This window comes from Anolis sagrei, chromosome 5 (genome assembly GCF_037176765.1).
Source record: "Anolis sagrei isolate rAnoSag1 chromosome 5, rAnoSag1.mat, whole genome shotgun sequence".
Classification (NCBI taxonomy): Eukaryota; Metazoa; Chordata; class Lepidosauria; order Squamata; family Dactyloidae; genus Anolis; species Anolis sagrei.
Window position 1 is genome coordinate 100,664,152 of NC_090025.1, and position 13,290 is coordinate 100,677,441.

General features: G+C 41.3%; 1 protein-coding gene across 3 annotated transcripts in view; it reads left to right on the forward strand.

Annotated features, from left to right (window-relative positions):
- The window catches only part of FBLN1 (fibulin 1), a 104,777-nt gene that overhangs the window by 56,107 nt on the left and 35,380 nt on the right, over window positions 1–13,290 (forward strand). The window contains exon 15 of one of the 3 annotated variants that reach the window (XM_060778131.2): window positions 8,061–8,511. The exons of the other annotated variants lie outside the window; for them this stretch is intronic. Within the exon in view, the coding sequence (XP_060634114.2) occupies window positions 8,061–8,415 (355 nt within the window). The 3' untranslated portion in view covers window positions 8,416–8,511. Of the gene's footprint in view, window positions 1–8,060; window positions 8,512–13,290 lie in introns of those variants that run through there. 3 annotated transcript variants of the gene reach the window in all.

The window sequence follows — 13,290 nt, forward strand, 5'->3', positions numbered from 1 at the left end:
GTGCGATTGGTGGGGATGAGGGAGAGGGCCTTCTCGGTGGTGGCCCCTTGACTCTGGAAGTCACTTCCCAGGGACATTAGACATGCCCCAACATTGGCAGTCTTTAGGAGGAGCTTGAAAACGTGGTTGTTCCAGTGTGCCTTCCCAGAATAAAGAGAACTCTCAGCAACAAAATGAAGTTCAACAGTGACAAATGCAAGATACTCCACTTTGGCAGGAAAAACGAAATGCAAAGATACAAAATGGGGGACGCATGGCTTGAGAGCAGTACGTGTGAAAAAGATCTTGGAGTCCTCGTGGACAACAAGTTAAACATGAGCCAACAATGTGATGTGGCGGCAAAAAAATCCAATGGGATTTTGGCCTGCATCAATAGGAGCATAGTGTTTAGGTCCAGGGAAGTAATGCTACCCCTCTATTCCGCTTTGGTTAGACCACACCTGGAATATTGTGTCCAATTCTGGGCACCACAATTCAAGAGAGATATTAACAAGCTGGAATGTGTCCAGAGGAGGGCGACTAAAATGATCAAGGGTCTGGAGAACAAGCCCTATGAGGAGCGGCTTAAGGAGCTGGGCATGTTTAGCCTGAAGAAGAGAAGGCTGAGAGGAGATATGATAGCCATGTATAAATATGTGAGAGGAAGCCACAGGGAGGAGGGAGCAAGCTTGTTTTCTGCTTCCTTGGAGACTAGGACGCGGAACAATGGCTTCAAACTACAAGAGAGGAGATTCCATCTGAACATTAGGAAGAACTTCCTGACTGTGAGAGCCGTTCAGCAGTGGAACTCTCTGCCCCGGAGTGTGGTGGAGGCTCCTTCTTTGGAAGCTTTTAAACAGAGGCTGGATGGCCATTTGTCAGGGGTGATTTGAATGCAATATTCCTGCTTCTTGGCAGGGGGTTGGACTGGATGGCCCATGAGGTCTCTTCCAACTCTTTGATTCTATGATTCTATGAATGCAATATTCCTGCTTCTTGGCAGGTGATTGGACTGGATGGCCCATGAGGTCTCTTCCAACTCTTTGATTCTATGAGTCTATATGCCCTCATAATGCACTTTAATACTGACTTAGGATGGATTGTGTTCCCTCGTTTCTCTCTGAAAAATCCTATCAGAGTTACATTTTACCTGTTCATGTCAGCATATTTTCAATTTTAATTTATTACATATGTCATTATTGATTGTTGTTTTTGTAATGTGATTTATATGATTTGTATTTTATTAATTGTTTGTTAATGTTGTGTTATTGATGTTGTTTGATGTACTTCGGGCTTGGCCTCATGTAAGCCGACCTGAGTCCCTTGGGGAGATGGTAGCGGGGTACAAATAATAATAATAATAATAATAATAATAATAATAATAATTATTATTATTATTATTATTGTGACCTGGAATGAATACATTTTGTACTAGTGAACCCCAAAACAACCGATGCTGTTCCACAGAATCTGAGAAATACCATTGTTGAAATGTTTTATAGCAAGTCATTGAAACTTACTATTTCTTCTATACTGTTGTATGTGAGTGTAAAAATTTCATTCTTTTCTTCTTTTCTGGAGTTAGTGTTATTTTTTTAGTGTATACATAACCCAAGATTTAACTTTAAAAAGAAATATATCAAGTTATGTGGCTCGGAATTAAGCCAGGTATAATCATGGGCGAAGAAAAAAAATCCCAACAGTAAAGCAAAAATAATCCAAAATTAAACCCACGAATCGTTTTCTTTTATAATCATATTTATATTTCAGGTTCGTGTGGCTTATATAATTGCAGAGTACTGAAGGGTTACACAAAGAGGTCTTTCGACTCTATTGCTATAGGAAATCTTATCCTCCCTCCTTAGCTCAGCAATTGTCCCCACTTCCATCTCTGTCTTCCAGCTTCTTGGGTTTCTCCCGCTGTGTCACCTAGAGAGAAGTCAACATGCCAGACCAATCCATAGGAGAAACTTGTGGGTTTGGACTCACAAACGTAGCGGTTTCAGTTTGCTGGCTCCTCATTATTAAGCTAAAGGTCCCAACTGCCCCACTACTTGCTTGCTTCTGCTTGTATAAGTCGCAGCTGAGCACCAAAAGCGTATTGGTCCTTTATTGCTAATTACTGATAGCCATTGTGGTGTATAACCCATGGCTGAACGTGGGTCTCCAAAACCAGTTTTCTCTACAAGCTACTCTTTGTGGCTACAGGATGAAATCATTAGGACATGTTTAAGTAAACCAACAGTGAAGTGTGTGGGGAGTGCGTTGGGATACCAAATGATAAGATAAAGAGATTGATGATTTCTAACTCTGATTTCCTAGCCGCAGACAGATCTGCTTCCCACAAATATATTTTTCAGACTCAGCAGAATAATGCTCCCCTTGCCCCCAAATCTCACTGTTATTTTGAATCGCACACATGCAAGACAGGCACATGTCATATATTCTTTTGCAATTCCAGAGTGGCATCACAGAAGCATCAGCTTTCCCAATTCTCCTAAGTGAAGGGGAGTATTTTAAAAATATATATATGTGTGGGGTTTTTTCGGGAAGGAGCTCCCAGTGGTACAGTGAGTTAAAGTGCTGAGCTGCTGAACTTGCTGACTGAAAGGTCGCAGGTTCGAATCAAGGGAGTGGGGCAAGCTCCTGCTGTTAGCACCAGCTTCTGCCAACCTTGCAGTTTGAAAACATGCAAATGTGAGTAGATTAATAGGTACTTAGGTGATCCCTCGTAGTCCGAGGATGATGGTCCTCCAAGAGTAGTATCCTGGGGGTGGGTCCGTAGGTGACTGTGGAGCCCTATTCTTGATCTGCATTTTCTCGCGCAGCGAGGGCATCGGTTTTCAGGTGGAAGGTGATCCCGGTCGGGGTTGGCTTGACGTGTCTTCCTCTTGTCACGTTTCTCTCCTTCGCCCTCTATTAGTGCCTCTTCAAATTCTGCAGCACTGCTGGTCACAGCTGACCACCAACTGGAGTGCTCAAGGGCCAGGGCTTCCCAGTTCTCAGTGTCTATGCCACAGTTTTTAAGGTTGGCTTTGAGCCCGTCTTTAAATCTCTTTTCCTGCCCACCAACATTTCGTTTTCCATTCTTGAGTTCAGAATAGAGCAATTGCTTTGGGAGACGGTGGTCGGGCATCTGGGCAATATGGCCAGTCCAGCGGAGTTGATGGCGGAGGACCATCGCTTCAATGCTGGTGGTCTTTGCTTCTTCCAGCATGCTGAGATTGTCCGCTTGTCTTCCCAAGAGATTTGCAGGATTTTCCGGAGGCAGCGCTGATGGAATCGTTCCAGGAGTTGCATGTGATGTCTGTAGATAGTCCACGTCTCGCAGTCGTATAGCAGGGTTGGGAGGACAATAGCTTTATAAACAAGCACCTTGGTATCCCTACGGATATCCCGGTCCTCAAACACTCTCTGCTTCAGTTGGAAAAATTCTGCACTCACAGAGCTCAGGCGGTGTTGAATTTCAGTGTCAATGTTGACTTTTGTGGAGAGGTGGCTGCCAAGGTAGCGGAAATGGTCAACATTTTCTAATGTTACACCATTAAGCTTTATTTCCGGCATTGGAGAGGGATTGGCCGGTTACTGCTGGAAGAGCACTTTGGTTTCATGACAGGCCAAGCTTCTCATATGCTTCTGCAAAGGTGTTTAGAGTGGCTTGTAGGTCTTCTTCTGAATGCGAAGAGATGACGTTGTCATCAGCATACTGGAGTTCTATAACAGATGTTGTTGTAACCTTGTTTTTGGCTTTCAGTCTGCTGAGGTTGAATAGCTTGCCATCTGTCTGTTAGATGATTTCCACTCCGGTGGGAAACTTCCCATCAACAAGATGAAGTATCATAGCAATGAAGATGGAGAATAAGGTTGGGTCAATAACACATCCCCATTTGACACCTGATTCGGCCTTAAATGGCTCACTTTGGCAGCCATTGCTGTCCAAGACTGTTGCCATCATGTCATCATGGAGGAGCCGCAGGATGATTAATAGGTACTAGTCCAGTGGGAAGGTAACGGTGCTCCACGCAGTCATGCCGGCCACTTGTCCTTGGAGGTGTCTATGGACAACGCTGGCTTTTTGGCTTAGAAATGGAGATGAGCACTGGCCCCCAGAGTTGGACACAACTGTACTTAACGTCAAGGGAAAACCTTTACCTTTTTCAGGAAGAGGGGAGATCAAGGGTTTGCCAAAAAGCAATATATTAACCAAGCTATCTCAAACTCAGAAGAATGCCTGCCTATTAATGTGGGAATTAATGGTGAAAGTATCCATTGTTTTATATGTAAGAGTAAATGAGATACATAGAAAACTTTAACAGCCATAGAATTTTGCAGCATGGGGTATTTCAGAGTATAAAGATAGCCATTGGAAGGGGAAATCCTCTTCAGTGTGGGAGGTAAGTAAAATAGAGATGGTCAGAAAGTTAAGATGGATAAAATATTCAGTGGTGGCAAAAGTTGCTGTTTATATGTGGTTATTATCAAAATAATATTTGAGCTGTTGGCCCACTAATAGCCTTCTTGCTTGGCTCAAGAAGATGCATTTATGTAATGTCCTGATTTATTTCAATGCATCTTCAAAGGAAACAAGGCTAGTTTCTAAAAAATGACTGAGGACATCTTGGAGAAGCTAGTGAGAGGAAGTGAAACCTTCTTTTTCTCTTTCCTTACTTCTGCTCACTTTAGCTCACCCTCTGCATGCAGACAAACTTAACATTTGACATGGTTACTGGTGGAAATGACTACAGTGTGTGTGTATTTATATAGTATGAGTTTTTTCTTCACAAACCTTAGTGTTCAAATCAGTGTACAGATCTAGATCAAGAGTGGCAACTATTTCCTGGTTGGTACAAATTATAGAGGAAATTTTACATTGTTTATTTTGGATTTCATAGTCAAATAAGGAACTATAGATAAGAATTTAACCACTCACTTGCCCCTTAACAACAAAGAAATGATGGATATTTGTTTTTTTTAATGGAATCAGTATCATCCCAGAAATTCCACGATCCACCTTCACATTCTAGATTTCTTCCTCATCTTATGATGTTGAAGTATTCATGCATACAGTGTAACTACTCACTGTAGGGCGTATTGTCTCCTGTAGCAACTTTAGACCTTTTCCAAAGTTATGATAGGGAGGCCTTTTACACTGAAATATGTCAATATAAGCAAAAGAAAGCCAGTTTTCCATCTAAATTATATTCTAGTCCAGCCGTTCTCAACCTGTAGGTTGCGACCCCTTTGGGGGTCGAATGACCCTTTCACAGGGGTCACCTAAGACCATTGGAAAACATATATTTCCAATGGTCTTAGGAACCAAGACACCGTTAACTTTTTCTTGCCCCCTTCGCTTTGCAGAGGCCTCTTCTTCTTCTCCAGAGAGAGGTGGTGATGTCCCTCAGCCCACCTCCTCCACCATTTTATGAGGAAAACATGGGAGTGAAGGAGAGGTTTGCTTTGGAGCCAAGAGAGAAGGGGAGAAGGGAGAAGGTGAGGGGGGCTGGAGGAGAACAGGGCTTGGAGAGGGGTGGAGTGGCCCCTCCATGGCCGAATCCTAGGAAGAAAGAGAAGTAACATTGAAAATACATCCTACATATCAGATATTTACATTACGATTAATAACAGTAGCAACATTACAGTTTATGGAGTAGCAACGAAAATAATTTTATGGTTGGGAGTCACCACAACATGAAGAATTGTATTAAAGGGTCCCGGCATTAGAAAAGTTGAGAAACATTGTTCTGGCCAGTGTGAGCACTGTGTTTAGACTACAGATCTGTAGAAGATAAGGAATTGCTTATTTGTGAAAATGACCCATTATCTTTGATTGTTGAAGAAATTGTTGGTATATGGCAAAACGAAAGTATTTAGGCAGCAAGAGGCAAAGCAGCCAAGGTATCTAAACTTACATTTTAATTATGCATATATTGTATTTTAATAATGTTTTGTCTCGTCGTTTTAACGATGTTGTACCCTGCCTCAAGGTGAGGTGGGTAACAATATATTCATCATCATAATCATCATCTAATATGCAGGGTGGTGTGTGTCTTTGTGTATCCATATGTGTGTAAAATTAGGGGAGTAAGGACACACAGAGAGAATGAATTCTGCTTCCTTGTCATATATTGAAACTCTTTTAACCGTATGGATTCCTTTGTGAAAATGAAAGAAAAATGCTACAAGGGTAAATGAGGTCAGGAAACAATGATGTTCAGACTCTAGAAGGTATTGTGCCAAATGTTTGTGATTAAAAGATTATTTTTCCTACACTGTAGGTGTAAATTGCCTCCTAGCCACCTATACTTATTTTTTTATTTATTTATGGCATTTATATGCCACCCTTCTCACCCCGAAGGGGACTCAAAGCGGCTTACAAGATATATACACCTACAGAGTAAAGGTAAATGTTTTCCCCTGACATTAAGTCCAATCGTGTCCCACTCTGGGGTGTGGTGCTCATCTCCATTTCTAAGCCGAAGAGCCAGCGTTGTCCATAGACAACTCCAAGGTCATGTGGCCGGCATGACTGCATGGAGTGCCATTACCTTCCCGCCGGAGCAGTACCTATTGATCTACTCACATTTGCATGTTTTCGAACTGCTAGGTTGGCAAAAGCTGGGGCTGACAGCAGAAGCTCACGCTGCTCCCCGGATTTGAACCTGCGACCTTTTGGTCAACAAGCTCAGCAGCTCAGCGCTTTAACCCACTGCGCCACCCGGGACTCCATATACATACAATATATTATATTATTACCATTGTACAATATCAGTATTATATATTAGTATATTGTACTATACCATTATATTGTAATATTATTAGTAATATTACATGTAATGTAAAATATATAATTATAATATCATATTATTATTATTATTAGTAGTAGTAGTAGTATTATATTGCATTAAATTATAATATTATAAATATTATATGTATATACAATATATTATTAGCATAGCACAGGAGACAAGGTGGAACTGTTTTCCTGGTCCCCTCTCTCTTCACCCTGGCCCAGAGCGGTAGTTGGTGCTGCGGGGAGGGGTCCCCAACTGATGACATATCCTCTGCTTTCAAATGCACCCTACTCCTGAAAAAAGGTGCCCCAAAATAACCCTAAGGATATTTTTTTAAATTTCAAAATAAGGTTGGTGAATGACTCATGCAACCTATGACTATCTGTTGTCCTCTCTGGACTAGAAGATTTTCAGAATTCACTGGGACTAGCCCTTGACTATGGATTGTACGAGGGGTATTTTTTAAGTAAGGTCAGTTTGAACATAAGTACACAACGAAAGTTTATTTCAAAAAAGTAAATTTATTTTCAGAAAGTACATACTTCACTCTATTTTTCGACATAGTTGCCAAGTTTGTTCAAACACTTATCATACCTCTGAACCAATTTTAAAATACCCTCTTCATAAAAACTTGCCGCCTGCTCCAATAACCAAGAGTTCACTGTAATCAAAGAAGGGCGACCGGAGCGGTCCTCATCATGGACGTTGTCACGGCCATCTTTGAATTGTCGTACCCACTTACGCACTTTGCTTTCACTCATAACAGTATCACTGTACACTTCACAAATCTGTTGATGAATTTCTGCAGCAGGCAGGTTCCTTGCTGACAAAAACCGTATCACTGAGCGAACCTCACATGTGGTGGGTGAGTTGATAGTCTTAAACATTTTTAAAGCACAGAACAGAACTGTACAGGTTAGCTACAGAGCGGAAACTGAGCACAGTTGTTCCCGAGGCATGCCGGTACACGACGCACGCACTCGTTGCAGTATGTGCGCGAACTACTAGTGTCTACAACAAAACGGACCTTACTTAAAAAATACCCCTCGTACTATTTATATGAGCTGTGCCAGCTCTGGGGCTCCCCAAGCTGCCATAGCCTATTGCATGCCAAACCTAAGATCTGTCCCTAAGCTGTGCTCTCTGTTATGTGCGGCAACTGCCATGAAAACATGGTGAGTGCAAATAGACTTGGCTTCCCTTCTCTTGGCTTTTTTCTCCTCTCCTCCCCTCTCCGTAGAATGGTTGCTAATCTTCCTCCCTTGTCTTGTCTTCTCACTTTTCTTGCAGTCGTTGCGAGCGCTTGCCTTGTCATGAAAATAAGGAATGCCTGAAGCTGCCCTTGAGAATAACTTCTTACCACCTCTCTTTTCCTACCAACATCCAAGTGCCCTTCGATATTTTCCGCATGGGCCCTACCAGTGCTGTTCCCGGGGATAAAATTCAGCTCTCCATCATCAGCGGGAATGAGGAGGGTCTTTTCACTGCTAAAAAAGTGAGCAGCCACAGTGGTGTAGTGACCATGGAGAAGCAAATCACAGAGCCTAAAGACCTCCTCCTGACAGTTGAGATGCAAGTCTTCCGCCATGGGACTCTCAGCACCTTCGTAGCAAAGCTCTTTGTCTTTGTCTCGGCACAGCTTTGATCCCTCGCATGCTACCATCCCTTTCTATTCATCTCACCCTGGGCAATGGCTTCTGCTTTTTTATCGTTTTTAAAATAAAGTTTCATTGGTAAATCACTTTTTGCATGCTGTACTGGGCTTTTATTTATTATTGAACATTAAAAAACCTTTTATCTTATTTTTTTGGGAGCCTTTTCATGTTATTCTACTATAGTCAGGGGCGGCTCAACCCATTACGCAAAGTAAGCATTTGCAGTATAGTTGATTTTGCCCAGGGGCGCTCTTGAGGCGCTCTTGGGGGAAAATAGACCTTGACATATGCAAGTTGTAGTTACTGCGATGTATAGTTCACCCAAAATCAAAGAGCATTCTGAACTCCACCAATGGTGGAATTGAACCAAATATGGCACACAGAACTCCCACGACGAACAGAAAATATATATCAATATTTGGGGAGGGCGCCAAAATACTGTTTGCTTACCGTTGAAAATTACCTAGGGCCACCTCTGACTATAGTGGATGCATCCTGGAGTTTGTAGTTAGTTGTGAGACACTTCTCTGACTGAAGACACCTCCCCAAAAGGCCTGCATATTTATGGTTTCCATAGGATGGAGCTATGAAAGATCAGTGTGACCATAGTGCTTTAATTCTATACTGTGAAAGGGACTTTGATCACTCCTCCCATCCATTGGCAGAAGTCATTGATTTGCTACAATTGGGTGGATAGTCACTATCTGTAGAACTGCAACTGTGACCACATATTGCAGGTATCATTTCTAAGCAAATAAAACAATTGCAATGCGCTCTACATGGGGCTGCCCTTGAAGACGGCCTGGAAGTTTGATCTGGTACAGCGGGCGGCAGCCAAGCTCCTTACTGGAGCAAACTATAGGGAGCATACAGCACCCCTATTAAAACAGTGTCATTGGCTGCCAATAAGTTGCCAAGCCAAATTCAAGGTGGAGGTTATGGTCTATAAAGCCCTAAACGTTTCCTCAATCGCATCTCCTTCTATGTGCGAGCTCTAAGATCTTCTGGGAAGGCCCTCCTCTCGGTCCCACTACCGTCTCGAGCCAGTTGGTGGGGATGAGAGAGAGGCTTCTCAGTGGTGGCCCCCCGTCTCTGGAATGCCCTTCCAAAAGAAATAAGACAGTCCCCATCCCTCCCCTCCTTTCGTAAGAACTTGAAGACCTGGTGGTTTCAACAAGCCTTTGAAAATGACCAGTTCTAACTCAGCCCCACACATTGTCTAATATGGCCTTATTCTTCCTACCAGTTACCCAGATTCTTTCCTCTAATCGGCCCTGGAATAGACAGCCACAGACCTAATATTATTGTTGCCTGCCATAGCATTGCACTTAATTCCCGGGCCCCCTAGAATTTTTGGGCTTGCACAAATCTTGGTCCGGTTTTTTAAACTTTTAATTGACTTGAACAGGCAGGATTATTTTTAATATATGTGTGTTGTGGTGGCAATTGTTATGTTTATGTTTTGTTTGTTAATTTTATGGTTGTTGTTTTTACTCTGTATGTTTTGTGATATTACTTGGGAACCGCTCTAAGTCCCCTCAGGGAGATTGAGCGGTATATAAATAAACTTATTATTATTATTATTATTATTATTATTATTATTATTATTATTATTACCAGGACTATTCTCTCTAAGGTACTGTTCCATTATCTGAATGGAGGCCACAAGGGGGCGCTAGACATAGACGAGTAGTCCATTTTATGGGGGTGGAGGATGAGTTGAAGGAAGAAAACCATTTCCCCTTGTTTTCCTGTTATTCCCCCACCCATATCCCAGTTGTGAAATCAACCCTCATTTATGAAATGGGAAGTGGGGAGTGGAAATAACCAGCAAAAATTGAGAACCCATCCTCCACCCCCATAAAATGAATCATTCTTCTCTAGCACCCCCTTATGACCTCCACCTGAATAATGGAACAGTACCCCCTCTTATAGTAAAAAAATCCCTTTGTTATAGAATGAATTTATGGATATGTTAGTTTAACAAAACAAATAAAAATGCACATTGCACTACCCCTCAATTGTACTAGATAAATGTGTAATTAAATATACCAGCAGATTAGGTATAAAATTGAATCTAGCAGATCTAATCATAGAACAAAAGGAGGCATACTGGTTTAAATCTATCCTTTCATTTAAAAAAAATCACTATGACTGCAATCCTGTTCAGAGTTACTTGAATTCAAGGGCTAATGTATGTGTATGACTTCACTTTATTTTCTAGCTTTACTATCTTCTAGTACTCTTAGTTCTAGTGCTCTTAGTTAATTCATTTTATTTTCAGAGCTATACTTTTAATATCAAAATATCTCTATTTGTAATTGTAACAACGCCACCAGTTGTTGGCACGTTACCGATTTGTCAGGATCTCCTACAACTTGTAATGAATCTACAAAATCGATAACACAGCCACTAGCCTGTAATATCTTCCTTTGATGTGTAGCGTGGCTTGGCTCGAAAGTATACGAAACAGAGACTTGGATTTAAGAGAAACTGTAATAAGTTTATTGAAGCTTAATGGTTTCAGTGTTTCTTAACTCCTAGAGGTACATTCCTTTAATGGTTACATTTATAACCTTTCATAAAACACCTCTTAAGAGGACTGTTCTTTCCTAGACAGGTTTTAAATTTATTTCCTTCAAAATGTGTTTCTTTCCTTAACAGATCACTCCAGGTACTAGCCTATTCTTTCCCTCTGTTATCTCTGTTACAGTAAAGATTCTTGCTGGGGTTCTAGAAGCATTCTCTCCCGACGTTTCACCTGTATCTATGGCAGGTATCCTCAGAGGTTGTGAGGTCTGTTGGAAACTAGGAAATTTGGATTTATATATCTGTGGAATGTCCAGGGTGGGAGAAAGAACTCTTGCCTGTTGGAGTCAGATGTGAATGAGAATGTTTCAGTTGGCCACCTTGATTAGCTTTTGATGGCCTGGCAGTTTTTAGATGTGGCTAGTAAGTGCCTGAGGAAATCGTTTGTTGAGAGGTGATTAGCTGTCCCTGATTGTTTCCTCTCTGGAGTTGCCCTGTGTTTGAGTTTTGTTTTACTGTTATAATTTTAGATTTTTTTAAAAATACTGGTAGCCAGATTTTGTTCATTTTCATGGTTTCCTCCTTTCTGTTGAAATTGCCCACATACTTATGAATTTCAATGGCTTCTCTGTGTAGTCTGACATGGTGGTTGTTCGAGTGGTCACATTCATACCTAGCTCCCAACAAACGAGAGTTCTTTCTCCCACCCTGGACATTCCACAAATACATAAACCCAAATTTCCTAGTTTCAACAGACTTCACAACCTCTGAGGATGCCTGCCAGAGATGCAGGTGAAACGTCAGGAGAGAATGCTTCTAGAACATGGTCATAAAGCCCGAAAAACCTACAACAACCCATATTTATTTTGTTTTGGTAAGCATTCATTGATTTCGGTGTACTTGTCTATACAGTAGCTTCCATGCAATCATCAGGATATTGGATTTGAAAAATCTCAGTGACCCATCCGATGTACTGCTTTAGGTATGAATAAATAGACTGTGGGTAGAATTAATGCAGTTTGAAAGCACTTGAACTACCATGGCCTCAATGCTATGGAATCCTGGAAGTTGTAGTTTGGTGAAGCATTGCTACTGTTTGGCAGATATGACCATAGACTTTGTGAAATTACAACTTCCATTATTCCATAGCATTGAGCCTTGGCAGTTAAATGGGTTGTCAAAATTTATTAATTTTACAGTGCAGTTACACCCAAGTTGAACAGTAGATCATCACAGGCGATCACTCACAATCGAGTATGATTGTCTTCCAAGTGTAGAATCTGGACTTTGGATCCATAAGTTACTGTGGAGACCTGTTCTCGATCCTAATGGTCTTTCACATTGAAGGCGTACATTTTCAGATGGAAGGCAATCATAACAAGGGTTTGATTTATGGGTCTTCCTCTTAGCATGATTCTTCCTTTTGTCCTCTGTGCTTCTACAAAATCCTTAGCATTGTTGGTAACAGCTGACCTCCAATGCTGGAGTACCAAAGCTTCCCAGTTTTTGGTATTTATACCACATTTCTTGAGTTTAGCTTTCTTGAGCTGAGAAAATAATTGCTTTGGGAGGTGGTGATCAGGCATTCAGACAATGTGGCCAGTCCATCAAAGTTGACGATGGAGAATCATTGCTTCAGTACTAGTGGACTTTGCCTCTCCCAGAATGCTGATATTTGTCTGCCTGTCTTCCCAAGAGACTTGCAGGATATTTTGATGGCAACATTAATAGAATTGTTCCAGAATCATTCTCTTCCTTTCAAAGGCAAGACCCTCTGCCTTGCTCTCCCTCTTACAAGCACATACTACATTATCATCAGCATATTGGAGTTCTATAACAGAAGTTGTTGTGACCTTATTTTGGCTTTCAGCCTGCTGAAGTTAAAGAACTTGTCATCTGTCCAATATGTGATTACTACACCACCAACAAGGTGTAGAAACATAGAGACGAAGATAGAAATTAAGTTTGGGGCAATAATGCATCCCTGTTTGACACATAATAATAATAATAATAATAATAATAATAATAATAATAATAATAATAAATGTTATTTATTCCCCGCCACCATCTCCCCAAAGGGGACTCGGGTGGCTTACATGAGGCCAAGCCCAGCAGTACAATACAATAAAATAAAACCAAGACAGCAAAATAAACATCACGTTAAAAACAATAAGACTACCTCTGAGGATGCTTGCCATAGATGCAGGCGAAAAATCAGGAGAGAATGCCTCTAGACCATGGCCATACAGCCCGAAAAAACCTACAACAACCCAATAAGACATAAGAATACAATAAAAACAATACAAAACGAATACAATACAAAATCAATCCCAAGA